Below are 19450 nucleotides of genomic sequence, written 5' to 3' on the forward strand. Positions count from 1 at the left end.
CTATCACCTATATTTAAACGAAAATGACAAGTAAAAATGAGGACATCGGTTTATGTAGAAGCATTTTTAATGCATAGACTGATAAAAACCAATAGGGTAAAAATTGCGCCCTCTATAGGCTCAATAAGTAAAATCGGGATTAATCGAGATTAATAATGAAGCTATGAAACTATAGCAGGTTATGGGCCAATTCGAACAATACTTTAAATACTCAACAAGAAGGACGATTGAAAAATGTGTGATTGGGATACAAACATAAGCGATCCGATCAGCCAATTTTTTTGTTAAATTTTGCAAATAGTGGATCTATGCCGATAATATCGATAGGAAAAATAGGGGGTGGGAGACCCCCCTGAGCACTTTGGACGAAATTTGTATACCAAATTCGAACTCTACTCTTAAATACCTTTCATTTGATACCCATATTGTGCAAATCGTTAAACATGTCCGTCCGGGTGGGTTTTGGGATGGGGCGTCCCCCCAGGTTATTTGACCCAAACATTTTATATCAATTCCGTGTTTTTGGGGTACCATAAGGTAGCTTTCGCTAAAATCGGCGCACGCATCTTCGAAATCTGGCGTTTTTGAAAATTGAGGTAGTGGGGAGGGACGATCCGAATATGTTTCAGATCGGACTATATTTAGATATTGTTGTCATATAGACCGATCTGCCGATAAAAGGTCTGAAGACCATAAAAGCTTCATTTCTTACCCGATTTCGTTGAAATTTGAAACAGTTGGTTATTTTAAGCCTCCCGATATCTTATCTTAAATATGGTTCAGATCGGACTACATTCCTTCGATATTAAGCCAAAAACTTAAATATCGATAGCGCCATCGATATTTTGCCAGCTCTATTTCAATTGACTTAATTAAATTTGATATTATTCGGTGTGTGCTTCTATATAATTCGATGTACTGATTTTTACTTCTCATCTTCGTTTGAAATATAGTTGATGGGAGATTAACGATAGTATCGATACTATCGATATTTATTACTAGAAATATCGAAAATATCGTATGTTGCGATTATCGATAGTTTGCCGGCTCTGATCCACATTCGGGGATAAACATTTTAAATTTCAATTAGTTATCGATGATTAATTTGTTTTTTGGCATTACTTAAAAATAACTTCTAGAAGAATGAAAGTCGTAATATCTTTTATAATAGGCGACTAATTTTATAAAAAAAAAATACCCGCTCTAATGTATTTCGATTCGCATGTGTAGGTATGTTCTTTTGCTATGGTCGTTTTTTTTTCGATAAAAATGAATGAGAGGAATATACGACGTCAACAAACAGGAAAAACTACTTCCGTTGCGAATATGGTGGATGGTTGGCGATGGTGTTATGTTCAGTGTTATTGCTGATGTTGTTGTTTATAAGCAAAATAAATATTTATTCTTTGCAGTGGGATGGCTGGCTGGCAAGTCAGATATCTAGCTGACTGGTTAGAAACAGGCAATTATTTTTAAACAGTTTGCTCATTATTCGTTGGGAATACCTGGGGGATTTTTATCTATAGTATACCAAAAAAACAAAAAAAAAACATAGATTCCAAACTGGGGGTTAATGCTTGAATTCTTTATGCAAATCGAAGATAAAATTAATAAAATAAAATAATAATAAAAAGAATTTAGAAGGCATCGGTGAGGTCAGGAATTTATATCGGAAAGACAATAATATTCTTAACACCATTTAATTTTGCTTAATTTTTTTTTTTACTTTTCTTTAAAAAATTTTAGCTTTTATTTAAGTAGTCCCTTCCAAACTGAAAAACATAATAGGATACTCCTAGCATACCATAGAGTGTAGAAAATTTCTACAACACTGAATTGGTTAAAGCCTCATGGGCCTGCATGGAGCCATCGTAGCACAGAGGTTACCATGTTCGCTTATGACGCTGAACGCCTGAGTTCGAAATCCCAGCAAGAACATCAGAAGAAAAATTTTCAGCGGTGGTTGTTACTCTTCTCCTTATGATCAATGTAATGACACAAGGTAGTATGTGATTCCTGCATAGTGCGATTTCTTTCGACTGGATTTCCGACACAGGAGGAAAAATAGCATGTAGATCCTATCGAGAACATTTAAAAACAAGTAAAAGCGTGCTAAGTTCGGCCGGGCCACCACTATGGATTCCGCTAAAATATGGGAGCTATATCTGGTTATAGACCGATTTGAACCGTACTTGGCACAGTTATCGAGAGTCATAGCATAACACTACATGCACCATATCGGACAAAAATTGCAGCTTCCAGGGGCTCAAGAAATCCAATCGGGAAATCGGTTTATATGGGAGCTATATCAGGTTCTTGACCGATTCAGACCGTACTTGACCCAGTTGTAGCAAGTCATAACAGAACACTACATGTAAAATTTCAGCCAAATCGGTTGAAAATTGAGGCTTCCAGGGGCTCAAGAAATCAAATCGGGAGATCGGTTTGTATAGGAGCTTTATTTGGTTCTTGACCGATGCGGACCATACTTGGCACAATTGTTGAAGGTCATAACGAAACACTATGTGCAAAATTTCAGCCAAATCGGACGAAAACTGCGGCATCCAGGGGTTAAAATATTCAAATCGGGAGATCGGTTTATATGGGAGCTATATCAGGTTCTTGGCCGATTCAGACCGTACTTGGCCCAGTTGTTGAAGGTCATAACGAAACACTATGTGCAAAATTTCAGCCAAATCGGACGAAAACTGCGGCATCCAGGGGCTCAAGAAATCCAATCAGTAGATCGGTTTATATGGGAGTTATATCCAAATCTGAACCGATATGGCATTTTCCCAAAGACCTACATCAATATTAGGTATCTGTGCAAAATTTCAGGCGGCTAGCTTTGCGCGTTCGACCGCTATCGTGATTTCGACAGACGGATGGACGGACATGGTTGGTTCGACTCAGAATATCGAGACGATCAAGAATATAAAGGGTGATTTTTTTGAGGTTAGGATTTTCATGCATTAGTATTTGACAGATCACGTGGGATTTCAGACATGGTGTCAAAGAGAAAGATGCTCAGTATGCTTTGACATTTCATCATGAATAGACTTACTAACGAGCAACGCTTGCAAATCATTGAATTTTATTACCAAAATCAGTGTTCGGTTCGAAATGTGTTCAAATTTTGACAAATTTTGTTCAGCGATGAGGCTCATTTCTGGTTGAATGGCTACGTAAATAAGCAAAATTGCCGCATTTGGAGTGAAGAGCAACCAGAAGCCGTTCAAGAACTGCCCATGCATCCCGAAAAATGCACTGTTTGGTGTGGTTTGTACGCTGGTGGAATCATTGCAAGCGTTGCTCGTTAGTAAGTCTATTCATGATGAAATGTCAAAGCATACTGAGCATCTTTCTCTTTGACACCATGTCTGAAATCCCACGTGATCTGTCAAATACTAATGCATGAAAATCCTAACCTCAAAAAATCACCCTTAATATACTCTATGGGGTCCTAGATCAATTTTTCGAGGTGTTACAAACGGAACGACTAGATTAGTATACCCCCATCCTCTGGTGGTGGGTATAAAATTATGGCGCTGGTTATCCTGCTAGCGATGAACATATTTTCGAGACAATCGTATAGCCGGAGAAATGTAAGAATTCACCTTCTCTATTGAATAGACTTCATAGCCGACAACTTGGGGTAACCACGGCATCGGTATTGTGCGCCAACATAGCGATCGTGTTGTTACGAGAGTTGCCTGTTATATTTCGTGATTAAAGAAGATCTATACACTTTTGCATGCGTTTGAACCAATTGTCGAAGCACTTTTGCCACTCTGGTTGAGATATCTCCAAAACATGCATTCTGAACGCATCAAACGCTTCTTCATATGTCGAGAAGCGTACGGAAATAAAAAGAAGTCATTCTTATTAGACATTGAGTGGTCAAATAAGTACAAGCCATTGTCTATATGACAGCTATATCCAAATCTGGACTGATCTGAGCCAAATTGAAGAAACATGTCAAAGGCCCTAACACAACTCACTGCTCCAAATTTCGGCGAAACCGGACAATAAATGCGTCTTGTATGGGCCCAAAGCCCTAAATCGAGAGATCGGTCCATATGGCAGCTATATCTAAATGTGGATCTATCTGAGCCAAATTGAAGAAGAATGTCGAAGGGACTAACACAGCTCACTGTTTAAACCTTCGGTGAAATCGGACAATAAATGCGTCTTCTATGGGCCCAAGATATTAAATCGAGAGATCGATATATATGGTAGCTATATCCTAATCCGGACCGATCGGGGCCAAAATGAAGAAGGATGTCGGGTAGCCTTACATCATTCAATGTCTCAAATTTCAGCATGATTGGATAATAAATGTGGCTTTTACGGGCCTAAGACTTAAAATCGGCAGATCGGTCTATAAGGGGGCTATTCAAGATATAGCCCATCTTCGAACTTAACCTGCCTATGGAAAAAAAAATTTGTGTTTCAGCTAAATATCTTTGTTTTTAAAGACTGTAGCGTGATTTCAACAGACAGACAGACGAACGGACGGACATGGCTAGATAGTTTTTACAACGATCAGGAATATATATACTCTAAGGTTCGGAAATGGATATTTCGATGTGATGCAAACGGAATGATGGAAAGAATATACCCCCATCTTTCGATGGTGGGTATAAAAGCAGATTCAATTAAAACAATTAAAAGCGTGCTAAATTCGGCCTGACCGTATCTTATTGTATATACCCCCACCATGGATCGCATTTGTAGAGTTTTTTTTTTCCCGATATGTCTTCTTAGTAGAGATGGCAAACTATCGATAATCTCAACATTCGATATTTTCGATAGTTTTAATAATAAATATCGATATCGTTAATTTCCCATCACCCATATTTCAAACGAAAATGAGAAACAGAAATCAGGAGATCGATTTATATAGAAGCAATATCAATGCACAGACCAAATAAATCCAAGGTTTATAAAGTCAGTTGGAAGTCAGAAGAGAAATCATTATACAAAATGTTAGCCTAATCGGATGAAAATTGCGCCCTCTATAGGCGCAATGTATCTTAAAGGATACATTCGGTGTCGGATTTGCTTATTTTTGTTTAGTTTTGCAAAAAATTAACTTTTGTGATAGTATCCGTCGGATAAATATCAATCGATATTCAGCCAAAAAATTAAATATCGATAGTATCGATAGTGCCATCGATATTTTGCCAGCTCTGCTTCTTAGGCCAACAAAGGGTAAAAGAAAAAAATTTGTCTATGGTGGAGGGTATAATAATTGCTATGCTATTGGAGCTATATCAAGTTATGGTTTGATTCGAACTGAATGTTAGAGACCATAGTAGAAGTAATTGTGTAAAATTTCAGCCAATTCGAATAAGAATTGCATCCTTTAGGGGCTCAAGAGGTAAAATAGGGAGATCGGTATATATATGGGAGCTTTATCAGGTCATATTTGACAGACGATTAAGACCATATTTGACACGTATGTTGAATGGGAAAAATTTCATCCAAAATGGATAATAATTGCGCCCTCTAGAGGCGGAATTAGTCAAGATCCCAGATAGGTTTATATGACAGCTACATCAGGTTATGGACCGATTTGAACAGTTGTTGAAAGTCATAACGAAACATGTCATGCAAAATTTCAATCAAATCGGCAAGGAATTGCGCCCTCTAGAGGCTCAAGAAGTCAAAATCTCAGAACGTTTATAAGGCAGCTATTTCAGTTTATGGACGTATTTCAACCAGAATTAGCACAGTTGTTGGATGTTATACTAAAATAATATGTGCAAAATTTCAGCTTAATCGGATAAACATTGCGCCCTCTAGTGGCTCAAGAAGTCAAGATCTAAGATCGGTTTATATGACAGCTATATCAAAACATGGACCGATATGGGCCATTTGCATTTCTACTACAATCTACACTAATAAGAAGTATTTGTGCAAAATTTCAAGCGGCTAACTTTACTCCTTCGAAAGTTAGCATGCTTTCGACAGACGGACGGACATGGCTAGATCGACTTAAAATTTCATGACGATCAAGAATATATATTGGGTTGCCCAAAAAGTAATTGCGGATTTTTTAAAAGAAAGTAAATGCATTTTTAATAAAACTTAGAATGAACTTTAACCAAATATACTTTTTTACACTTTTTTTCTAAAGCAAGCTAAAAGTAACAGCTGATAACTGACAAAAGAAAGAATGCAATTACAGAGTCACAAGCTGTGAAAAAATTTGTCAACGCCGACTATATGAAAAATCCGCAATTACTTTTTGGGCAACCCAATATATAATGAGGCTATCGTAGCGCAGAGGTTACCATGTCCGCCTTTGACGCTGAACGCCTGGGTTCAAATCCTGGCGAGACCATCAGAAAAAATTTTCAGCGTTGGCTTTCCCCTTCATGTTAAATTTCTCTCCAAAGAGGTGTCGCTCTGCGGCTCGGCTTAAACTTGAATCGGATTGCACTCATTGATATGTGAGAAGTGTCGCTCTGCGGCTCGGCTTTAACTTGAATCGTTTTGCACTCATTGATATGTGAGAAGTTTGCCCCTGTTCATTAGTGGAATGTTCATACAGCGGTCAAAAAAAGTATTCATCATTAGCAAAATTGATAATAAATTCACTTATTTTGGGTAATTGAAGAAAATTTAAAGTAAACAAATAATGCAGTTTTATGCAATAGTTTATTTTTCGTAATATGTTTTAAAATAAATTCAAAAAATAAATTTAATTAGCGCAAAAAATGCAATTTTATATAATAACACCAAAAACAAAACAAAAAAAGTATTCATCATTGATGTGCTATCATCAAAGTCAAATTCAAATATTATTTGGGAATCCCCCTTTTCTGTTTTATTTAGTAAAGGAGGCTTTGCCCTTGACAGCAAATAATTAATTTCATTGAAAATATAGTTTTTGTCAAAATGGGTCGTAAGCAAAACGAGGTTTCTGATGAGGTAAAAGTTTTGATAATAAAACACCACAGGAATGGTTTAACTCAAAAAACTATCAGTGAAATATTAAATAGACCACGATCTACTATACAATCCATCATCAGAAAGTGGACAGAAACGAAAACTGTTGACAATAAATCAAGATCTGGTCGACCAAAAGCACTTTCAGTTCGAGATGTGCGTTGGTTAGTGCGGCAAGTTCAGAAAACTCCGAAGACAAATGCGACCATTCTTCGTAAAAACACTATGGAATATTTACGGAAGGAAGTTACTACACAAACAATTCGAAATACACTCAAAAGGCATACATAGTTACAGAGGAAGAACTGCACGTAAGAAGCCCTTTATAAATAAAATAAACCGAGTGAAAAGGCTAAACTTCGCAAAAATGTATGTAAAACAGCCCGAATCACTTTGGAAAACAGTCATTTTTGCAGACGAGAGCAAGTTTAATCTTTTTGGGTGCGATGGAAAGGTCATAGTGTGCAGAAAACCAAATACAGAGCTTGAAGAACGAAACACAGTTGCTACTGTAAAACATGGTGGAGGTGGTTTAATGGTTTGGGGGTGTATGGCGGCTTCAGGAGCGGGAAATCTTGAAATTATTAATGGAGTAATAAGTATTACATTGACATTTTAAAGAGGAATTTAAAAGATAGTGCTGTAAAACTTGGGCTTGGTAATAACTTTCAATATTATCAAGATAATGACCCCAAACATTCTGCTTTAAATACCAAGATGTGGATGCTGTATAACTGCCCCAAAGTCATTAAAACTCCTCCTCAAAGTCCCGACTTGAACCCAATTGAACATCTTTGGGAACATCTCGAACGCAAATTGAGAACGCGCAATTTTTCGAGCAAGAGTCAAATGCAACAGGTGATAATGGAGGAATGGTTTAATATAGACCAAAATATAACCGCTAAATTAGTCCAATCGATGTCAAACCGTTTAAAAGAAGTTATAAGACGCGGTGGTCGAATAACAAAGTATTAATTTTTTTAAATTATGTTATTTATTTTTTTGTTTTTTTGCAATGATGAATACTTTTTTTGTTTAATTTTTTGTGTTCAGCTGTAAAATGGCCCTTTTTGTTCCAATAAATACTATTTTTTTCTTTAAAAACAATGAAATTGTGTACATATATATCACACAAGCACTACTGCATCATTAGTTTAATATGTTTTTATTTCAATTGTCTTTTGTAGACTTATTAAAAAAAAAACATTGAATGATGAATACTTTTTTTGACCGCTGTAGGTAAAATTTGCATTTGCATTACAAACAGAATGACGAAATTAGTATATCCCCATCTTTTGGTGGAGGGTATAAAAATAATTGATTCCGTTTTCAATTTTCAAGCATTTTTATTTTCAATTAAAGTTTTAATTGAAAAAACTTTTGTGATCTTTTTTTCTGTGTACTATTTGTCAAGCGACGTACATAGACATATCACCAAAAGCTCTTAAAAATTGGATATAAATCATTCAAAGGAAAATGTTGTTCTTTATATTGCAAAGAAGGCGCAGAGGAGCAGAGAACTGTTCGGCTCAGCTATTATTGTATAAAAAATGACTAGACGATTCGGTTAACATTGGCCGTTTGTTAATGGTTGCTTTGGTTTTTTCATCCATGTTGATATGGAACAAAAAATTGATACATGTCTTGAAAAGTGAACGAACTCATTACCCACATTCAATGAAATAATGGCAGTGACTTATGTATTGTGGATGTGTAATAGAGAGGGTGACGTTAAAGAAAAATAAAAAATAGAAAGGTTGAGTTTATGAAAATATTTTTTTTTTGAATTGTTTTTATTTAAAAAATAAAAAAGAAAAACAAATACGTTTCTGGATGCTTAATTTTTTCATAGTTTTTAATTTTTATACAGACCCCTTTCATAGCCAGCTTGCAATATAATAGTTGGGGGTCTTGTTCTGTCGCCTCCATGTATGTATGTATGTAGGCTATGGTTGAGCCACAATTGATGACTGCCTTATTGAGTGAGCGGCCTAGTAGGATTACTACCCCCATGGGGTAGAGTGCATTCATTCAGTCGCTGCTTTTGTCCAACAAAACACAAAAACAAGACTTCATCTCATAACGAAGAGGAGGCAGGAATGCTCTAAACGAACTTGTACCACATTTGTATCACCCCCGCGCTGTTGCTGAGTGAATGAATAATGGGCTACAGCAAAGCTGGGGCTCAAGCTGAGAAATTCACTGGCTGCCCAAGTGACTGACTGACTGACTGCTTGACTGGACTGGGCTGTATGACTAGCTAGCTGGCTGGCTGGCTGGCTGACTGACTGACTGGTTGATTGTTATTATTATGTCAATTATGTTGTTTATCACATGTTGCTGTTGTTTATTTTAGTTACATATTTTTTGTGGGTTTTTTTTAAGTAAAATCTATTTCTGATGTTTTTTTTTTTGGTCTGTTTTTGTTTCATATCGCCCTGCAGTATTCGGCTATACGAATTGGTCCCGTAGTAAAACGTGATGTAATGAAGGCCTCAACGATGCTGGAACATGAATCACAGTAAGTATTGCAATATGCTCCACATAATGAATGTCTTAATCCAATGGTGCAATTTTATGAAATAGTCAGCAAATAATGAACAAAACTAATGAAAATAAGCAAAAATCAAATTGCTTAAAAAAAAATATTATAATTTAGTAAAAAATGTGCCAAAAATACAATTTTGATAAAATTTTCTTCAGAAATAAAATTTTGGTAAAAATTTTCTGTAAAAATTAAATTTTGGTAAAAATTTTTTGTAAAAATTAAATTTTGGTAAAAATTTTCTTTAAAAATAAAATTTTGGTAAAAATTCTATAGAAATAAAATTTTGGTAAAAGTTTCTATAGAAATAAAACTTTCACAAAATTTTTATAGAAATTTTGTGTCGGCAGGCCGAGTTTGCCACATTGACAAAGGAATAAAATGAATGTAAAAGCCATAGAGGGGAGTTGAAGTATGTTTGAAGAGATATTGCTCAGTGAAAAAGCTTACAGCGAACAGTCTGGTAGTAGTAGTTGAGATTTCACATAGGATTTGTGCTTATGATCTCAACTATAAGTACTACGAACAACAGGCTGTGAACTGTAGGCCGGTCAGACGGCCGGACATAGTTCACGGTGGTGCCGATGAGATTATGAAACCCAATTATCGAAACGCGTCCACCAGTGGGGTGACATGTATCCTGCCTTGTCTGAGGAACTGGCAATTTCTTTTCTTCAAGACTCAATTATCAATCTCTCCTTTGGATGTTGCATTCGCTTGGTCATTAAGCTCGACTTGAAAGACAATGAACAAAAATTTCCTCGCATGACCGGCCGTTAATAGCCAAACAGATGAAAAAGAGAAAAAAATTAAAAAAAAATTTGATGGAAATAAAATTTTGAAAAAATTTTTTATAAAAATAAAATTTTGAAAAAATTTTTAATTAAAACAAAATTTTGAAAAAAATTTTTAAAAAATTAAAATTTTTAAAAAAATAAAATTTTGAAAATTTTTTTTTGAGAAATAAAATGTTGACTACCACAATAGCTAAGAAGTTCGCTAGAATTCGGTTCAGATTTAGATATACACTGTCGGACAAAATAAAGTGCAGTTTTAAATATTTCATACCCTCCACCATAGGATGGTGAACACTTCGAAATATGGGTCTGAGACCCTATAAAGTATATATATATATTCTTGATCGTCATGTCATTTTAAGTCGATCTAGCCATGTCCGTCCGTCAGTCTTCCGTCCGTCTGTCCGTCCGTCTATATGTTGAAAGCACGCTAACTTTCGAAGGAGTAAAGCTAGCCTCTTGAAATTTTGCACAAATACTTTTTATTAGTGTAGGTCGGTTGGGATTGTAAATGGGCCAAATCGGTCCGTGTTTCGATATAGCTGCCATATAAACCGATCTTAGGTCTTGACTTCTTGAGCCTCTAGAGGGCGCAATTCTTATCCGATTTGATTGAAATTTTGCATGAGGTATTTTGTTATGACTTCCAATAACTGTGTTAAGTATGGTTCGAATCGGTCCATGTTCCGATATAGCTGTCATATAAACCGATCTTGGGTCTCGAGTTATTGAGCCTCTAGAGGGCACAATTCTCGTCCGATTTGACTGAAATTTTGCATGAAGTGTTTTATTATAACTTCCAATAACTGTGTTAAGTATGGCGCAAATCGGTGCATAACCTGATATAGCTGCCATATAAACCGATCTTGGGTCTTGACTTCTTGAGCCTCTAGAGGGCACAATTCTCATCCGATTTTACTGAAATTTTGCATGAGGTATTTTGTTATGACTTCCAATAACTGTGTTAAGTATGGTTCGAATCGGTCCATGTTCCGATATAGCTGTCATATAAACCGATCTTGGGTCTCGAGTTCTTGAGCCTCTAGAGGGCACAATTCTCATCCGATTTGACTGAAATTTTGCATGAGGTATTTTGTTATGACTTCCAATAACTGTGTTAAGTATGACGCAAATCGGTACATAACCTGATATAGCTGCCATATAAACCGATCTTGGGTCTTGACTTCTTAAGCCTCTAGGGGGCACAATTCTTGTCCGATTTGACTGAAATTTTCCATGTAGTGTTTTAGTATCACTTCCAATTACTGCGCTGTGTATGGTTCAAACCGGTCCATGTTTTGATATAGCTGCCATATAAACCGACCTGGGGTCTTGACTTCTTGAGCCTCTAGAAGGCACAATTCTCATCCGATTTGACTGAAATTTTGCATGAGGTGTTTTGTTATGACTTCCAATAACTGTGTTAAGTATGGTGCAAATCGGTACATAACCTGATATAGCTGCCTTATAAACGTATCTGGGGACTTGACTTTTTGAGCCTCTAGAGGGCGCAATTCTTATCCGATTTGGCATAAATTTTGTACAGCGACTTCTCTCATGACCTTCAACATACGTGTCTAATATGGTCTGAATCGATCAATAGCTTGATACAGCTCCCATATTAACCTATCTCCCGATTTTGCTTCTTTAGCCCCTACAAGGTGCATTTCTTATCCGAATGAACTGAAATATTATACAATGACTTCTACAATGTTCAGCAGTCATTTATGGTCCGAATCGGACTATAACTTGATATATTGGGTTGCCCAAAAAGTAATTGCGGATTTTTCATATAGTCGGCGTTGAAAATTTTTTTCACAGCTTGTGACTCTGTAATTGCATTCTTTCTTCTGTCAGTTATCAGCTGTTACTTTTAGCTTGTTTTAGAAAAAAAGTGTAAAAAAGTATATTTGATTAAAGTCCATTCTAAGTTTTATTAAAAATGCATTTACTTTCTTTTAAAAAATCCGCAATTACTTTTTGGGCAACCCAATATTCTTTGTTTGCCTGAAAAGAGATACCTCGCATAGAACTCGACAAATGCGATCCATGGTGGAGGGTATATAAGATTCGGCCCGGCCGAACTTAGCACGCTCTTACTTGTTCACCCTATTTGGATGAAATGTTAAACAGTGCGTTTTGATAAACCTCTACATCTTTGTGTAGAACATTGTCCAGATCGGGCCATATTTGGATATAGCTGCCATATAGACCGATCTCCCGATATAGTGTAATGAGCCAATAAATGGAGCCTTTTTCATCCTATTTCGATGAAATTTGAAACAGTGCGTTTTGATAGACCTCTACACCTTTGTGTCGAACATTGTCCAGATCGGGCCATATTTGGATATAGTTGCGATATAGACCGATCTCCCTATGTAGAATATTGAGCTCATAAAAGGAGCATATTTATAAATTACTAGACGAACCGGGCCCGCTCCGCTGCGTCTTCTATACCTCTCTAATATCTTTTTAGGGTCGTGCCATTATAGCCTATGACGCTGAACGTGTTGGAATCCTTTCGAGAACATCGGACAAAGCGGTGTTGGCGACATTTGCGAGGTGCAATGCAATGCATGGTCATTTATTGTAAAAAATTTTCTCCAAAGAGGTGTCGCACTGCGGGACGTCGTTCGGACATGGCTATAAAAAAAGGTCCCTTATCATTGAGTTTAAGCTTGAATCGGAATCGGGCGGCCAACAGCACTTTGAGTTTAATGAAATTAGATATCAAATTCGTTCTTTATTCCCAACGAAAATGAAGTTCAGTTTAGGGGGTGAGTACCCAAATTCTAATACCATATTCGTTTTCTGGTCTCCAATACCTTCCATTTGATACCCTTGTTGTGCCTATCGGACCACTTTCGGATATTGGTGGGGTTTTTTGGGTAAGGGGGAATGTCCGCCTTCACCCGATATCTAAAAATTTAATAGCCTATGTTTCCTTCCAGACAAACGTACACAATCTATGAAAATTTTAAGAAAATCGGTTCTGCCAGGCATTATATAGTCATAAGGGGCCCAACGGCGTTTTTGAGGGATGGCGTGACCCCCTATACTTCCATCTGATTTTGTATGCCAGATTTGAAATCTACTCCCGCATACCTTTCATTTGAGCCCCATATTGAAATGAACGTTCAATATGTTTGTTTGGGGTAGCTTTGGCTTAGGGGCGGCCCGATGGGTACTTAGACTTAATCTTTAATACCAGATTCGTATTCTACTCTCCAATACCTTTCATTTCATACCTATATTGTTCCGATCGGTCCACTTTTGATTTTGGATTGTGTCTTTGCCATAAGGGGGAGGGTCCGTCCCCCTTCCGATACCTAAAAATTATATAGCCTGTGTTTCCTTTCAGACCAACCTACACAATATGCGGAAATTTCGAGAAAATCGGTTCTGCCGTTTTTGAGTCTATACGGAACAAACAAACCGAGTCCCATGTATCCGTGATTGGCTAATGTGCCCATTTTGGGCGTTTTTTTTGGGGTGGGGTGACCCCCTATACATCGACATGGCATTGTATGCCAAATTCGTTATTTACACCCGCATACTTTTCATTTGATACCCATATTGTCCTTATCGGTCCACTTTTGATTTTGGGTGGTGTTTTTGGGGTAACGGTGGGGCGGCCCGATTGATACTTAGACTCAAATTTTAATACCATATTCGTATTCTACCCCCCAATACCTTTCATTTGATACCTATATTGTTCTGAACGGTCCACTTTTGATTTTGGATTGTGTCTTTGGCATAAGGGGGAGGGTCCGTCCCCCTTTCTATACCGAAAAATTATATAGCCTGTGTTTCCTGTTTTCCTTTAAATTTCGAGAAAATCGGTTCTGCCGTTTTCCAGTCTATACGGAACAAACAAACCAAGTCCCAATATATTTGTGATTGGCTAATGTGCCTATTTTGGGGGTGGGGTGACCCCATATACTTCGACATGAATTTGTAAGCCAGATTCGTTATCTACTTCCGCATACTTTTCATTTGATACCCATATTGTCCTTATCGGTCCACTTTTGATTTTGGGTGGTATTTTTGGGGTAACGGTGGAGGGTCCACCCCCTTCCCTTGTCAATGAATTATAAACCCTATTCCTTCTTCCTGACCATATTCGTAATCTACTACCGAATACCTTTCATTTGAGTTCCATATTGTCATGATAATCAAATAAACCTATTTTAAAGGGTTTTGGGGTTGGGCCTGGGGGCCCCCCAGGTACTTGGACCCATTTTTTATAATGAAATTCGTACTCTACTCTTGAACACCTTTCATTTGAATCCCATATTGTCCCGATAGGCCCACTTTTAATTTTTGGGTAGTACTTTTGGGGTAAGGGGGAGGGTCCGCCCCCCCTCCCGATATCAAAAAATTATATAGCCTATGTTTCCTTCCAGACCAATCTGTGGAAATTTCAAGGAAATCAGTTCAGCCGTCTTTTAGTCTATACGGAACAAATAAACAAACACAAATTGGATTTTTGTATTTAAGAAGAAATCTGACATATAGACCGATTTTCCGATATAGGGTATTGAGCCCATAAAAGGAGCATATTTTACCCGATTTCGATGAAATTTGAAACAGTGAGTTTTGGTAGACCTCTGCACTCTATTGTCGAATGTGGCCAAGTACCGCGGTAGAGTACCGTCCTTTTTTTGTTATCAGTGTACCCAACTTTTGCATATGTATGGGTAAATACCCGGGTATTCACCCAATTTGCCGGGTAAATACCTTTTGGGTATTTACCCATCGCCATTCTCTACACATGAGGTATAAACTATTCCATCTCTCTACTTATGATAATTTAGTTTTATTTGTACCAAGTTAATATTCTAACCCTCTAAGAACTTGTCTGTCATTAAAAATTTTAATTATCCAAAGGTCAGAGGTTTAATTTGGGGAACGAATATTTTTTGGGGGGGGGGGGGGGGGGGGATTCATAGAATCATTTATTAAGATGAGTAATTAAAATCGAAGCAATTTGAATAGTTGTCTGGTAACTCTCTGTCAATGAGCAGAGGTACTGCCGATTCATTGAACAAAAATTCATAAACCCAACAAGTACCGACAAGTGGTGTATGAAATATGTCTGTGGATAATTTCAATGATACTGAATTTCCGTTCGATGCTGGACAAATTAATGGGCCATTCTTTCATTCATGATCATGGTTTTCCTCTTCAAGACCATGCCAATGATGAAGAATTCTTTCGACTGTGCTAAGGTAATATCATCGACAAGCGTTTTTATCTTTCAGGAAGAACAAGACTTAAACTTAATTATGTGAATGAAGCGTCCTCCAGCCATGCCCCAATCTCCCTGCCTCGACTTGACTCGCACCTTTATGTAGGTTGGTGCATGAATGAGTAGATGCAACTTGGACAAACAACTGCCAAATGATGGATTCCACATGCAACAATTTGGTATTTTGTTGCCTTATTATTATAGCTATGCTATTATCGTCCTCATCATCATCATCATCATGGTCGTCACCATGGCAATATCAGTGTTATTACCCATACCCGTAGTAGTGTTAGTATTTTCTTGCTATCAGCTTTACTTTACTTTTTTCTTTTTGTTTTACGAAATTGGTCAGTTTCCTGTGTTCAGTAGGGTATGATCACAGACAGAGACTCGATGATGATGAAGATCATGTCCGTCACAACTAGGCCTGCCGAGCACTACATTTGCGGTGGCAGAACTGAATGTTGGATAAGGGATACACACCAACCCTCCCAATAATAGTACTTGATTAAATTAAAACCAATTATTTTGTCTTTTTGTCAAACAAAAAAAAAAAATCTCAGCTCAAATGTAATTAAAATATCATTAGGAAGTTATTTTAGGAAATTAAAATCTAGTGAATAACAATTTTATTAAGGCTACCAAAGAGCCCAAAAATTTATTTTCATAAAAACAAGTAAAAAGGCATAAAGTTCGGCCGGGCCGAACTTTGGTTGCCCATGACCTTGGGTAAACTCCATTTCGTCACAAGCCGGTGAAAATTGGATAACTTAAGCACCCAAATTCTAATATATATTGGGTTGCCCAAAAAGTAATTGCAGATTTTTCAAAAGAAAGTAAATGCATTTTTAATAACACTTAGAATAAACTTTAATCAAATATACTTTTTTTACACTTTTTTCTAAAGCAAGCTAAAAGTAACAGCTGATAACTGACAGAAGAAAGAATGCAATTACAGAGTCACAAGCTGTGAAAAAATTTGTCAACGCCGACTATATGAAAAATCCGCAATTACTTTTTGGGCAACCCACAATTTGTCACAATTCAATTTTGTTGAACAAAATATTGGTCTTTTTGGCAGATATATCACAATTATAAACCGATCTGAACCATATTAAGGTCGGATATCGTGAGGCTCAGAACAACTCACTGTTTCAAATTTTAGCGAAATCGGGTAGTAAATAAAGCTTTTATGGTCTTCAGAGCCTTTATCGGGAGACCAGTCTATATGTCAGCTATATCTAAATATAGTCCGATCTGAACCATATATAGGTCAGATGCCGGGAGGCTTAATATAACCCACTGTTGCAAATTTCAGCGAAATCGGATAAAAAATAAAGCTTTTATGGCCTTCAGACCCTTTATCGGGAGATCGGTCTATATGGCAGCTATATCTAAATATAGTCCGATCTGAACCATATATAGGTCAGATGCCGGGAGGCTTAATATAACCCACTGTTGCAAATTTCAGCGAAATCGGGTTATAAATAAAGCTTTTATGGGCTTTAGACCCTTTATCGGGAGATCGGTCTATATGGCAGCTATATCTAAATATAGTCCAATCAGAACCATATTTAGGTCGGATGTGGGGAGGCTTAATATAACCCACTGTTGCAAATTTCAGCGAAATCGGGTTATAAATAAAGCTTTTATGGGCTTTAGACCCTTTATCGGGAGATCGGTCTATATGGCAGCTATATCTAAATATAGTCCGATCTGAACTACATTTGGGTCTGTTGTCGGGAAGCCTTAAACTACTCACTGTTTCAAATTTAAGCGAAATAGGTTAAAAAATAAAGCTTTTATGGCCTTCAGATCCTTTTTCGGGAGATCGGTCTATATGACAGCTATATCTAAATATAGTCCGATCTGAACCACATTTGGGTCAGTTGTCGGGAAGCCTTAAACTACTCACTGTTTCAAATTTCAGCGAAATCAGATAAAAAATAAAGCTTTTATGGCCTTCAGACCCTTTATCGGGAGATCGGTCTATATGGCAGCTATATCAAAATATAGTCCGATCTGAACCATATTTAGGTCAGATGTTGGGAGGCTTAAAACTGCGCACTATTCCAAATTTCAGCGAAATCGGATAAAAAAATAAAGCTTTTATGGCCTTCAGACCCTTTATCGATAGATCGGTCTATATGGCAGCTATATCTAAATATAGTCCGATCTGAACCATATTTAAGTCAGACGTCGGAAGGCTTTAAATAACCCAGCGAAATCGGGTAATAAATAAAGCTTTTATGGTCTTCAGACCCTTTATCGGAAGATCGGTGTATATGGCAGCTATATCTAAATACAGTCCGATCTGAACCATATTTGGGTCGGATGTTGGGAGGCTTAAAACTGCGCACTATTCCAAATTTCAGAAAATTGGTCTATATAGCAGCTATATCCACCAGCGTGCATCAAAAAGACGTATCTGTGCCAAATTTCAGCTCAATATCTCAATTTTTGAAACCTGTAGAGTGATTAAAACAGACGGACGGACAGACACACGGACATCGTTAAATCGTCTTAGAATTTGACGACGATCCGAAATATATATACTTTGTAGGGTCGGAAATTGGAGGCCACCGTAGCGCAAAGGTTAGCTTGTCCGCCTATGACGCTGAACGCCTGGGTTCGAATCCTGGCGGGAACATCAGAAAATTGTTCAGCTGTGGTTATCCCCTCCTAATGCTGGCGACATTTGTGAGGTACTTTGCCATGTAAAAACTTCTCCCCTCAGAGGTGTAGCTCTGCGACACGCCGTTCGGACTCGGCTATAAAATGGAGGTCCCTTATCATTGAGCTTAAGATTGAATCGGGTAGCAGTCATTGATATGTGAGAAGTTAGCCCCAGTTCCTTAATGGAATGTTTATGGGCAAATTTGCATTTGTAGGGTCGGAAATTGATATTTCGATGTGTTGCAAACGGAATGACTAAATGAATTTACCCCCTATCCTACGGTGGTGGGTATAAAAAGGTTTTCCACATGTTGACATGTTTTGATATTTCGTTAACAAATTTTGAAGAACAAACAAACACCTCGAGATTTGATATTGTAAAAAGTGGAACATTTTTATTTTTTTTTTATTAAATTTATTTAATTTTCTTGAACAAAATTTTGCAAAAAATTATAAAAAATCTTTATAAAAAAAAACTACAATATTTGTTTCACTTTATTTTTTTTTTGAATTTTACCTTAATTTTAATGTTTGGAAAAAAATTTTAAAATTAAATGTTTATGCAATACTTTATTTGGATTTTCTCCAAAGTGGGTGGAGTCGAGAATCTGCTAAAAAAAAACAGTTTTCTCTAGTGTATGTTTTTTCTACATTTCATTAACCGTAATTGCTTTTCCATTTTCTTTTTGTTTCTTTACAGATATGCCACAATTTTGGCATTTGATGTTAAAGTCGAGAAAGAAGCACAAGAAATGGCCGATACACTGGGTGTGAAAATATTCCAAGCCGATATTATTTATCATTTGTTTGATAAATTTATGGCCTACCGTGAGGAGTTGAAACAAAAGAAGCGAGATGAGTTCAAATCAATAGCTGTCTTCCCCTGCAAACTAAAGGTATGCGATAGATTACCAAGATTACTATTTCAAACAAAATTTGCAATTAAATGGTTAGTTTTCGTAATATGCATAATTTAAGGTCAACTAGAAATTTTATAATACAATAGTTACAGTTGCATTCATTTCCTTCTCCTCCTCTCCTCTCCCTTTTCTTTCTTACCCATATCCTACAAATTGTCTACCCAAGCCTGTCATCATTTTATTGTATTATTATTAGGCTAGGTTACGTGGAAAAGAGAGTGCAGATATTAATCCGCCCCATGCCCTATGGACATACACCGAAGCCAGTAATCGGCTTGTTGTGCGCTTGTGTTGTCTAAACACT

General features: G+C 37.0%; 1 protein-coding gene across 1 annotated transcript in view; it reads left to right on the forward strand.

Annotated features, from left to right (window-relative positions):
* LOC106089354 (eukaryotic translation initiation factor 5B) overlaps nucleotides 1-19450 on the forward strand; it is a 94903-nt gene that overhangs the window by 28244 nt on the left and 47209 nt on the right. The window contains exons 5-6 of the mRNA XM_059371063.1: nucleotides 9402-9478; nucleotides 18927-19122. Of these exons, the coding sequence (XP_059227046.1) occupies nucleotides 9402-9478; nucleotides 18927-19122 (273 nt within the window). The remainder of the gene's footprint in view (nucleotides 1-9401; nucleotides 9479-18926; nucleotides 19123-19450) is intronic.

This window comes from Stomoxys calcitrans, chromosome 1 (assembly GCF_963082655.1).
Source record: "Stomoxys calcitrans chromosome 1, idStoCalc2.1, whole genome shotgun sequence".
Taxonomy (NCBI): Eukaryota; Metazoa; Arthropoda; class Insecta; order Diptera; family Muscidae; genus Stomoxys; species Stomoxys calcitrans.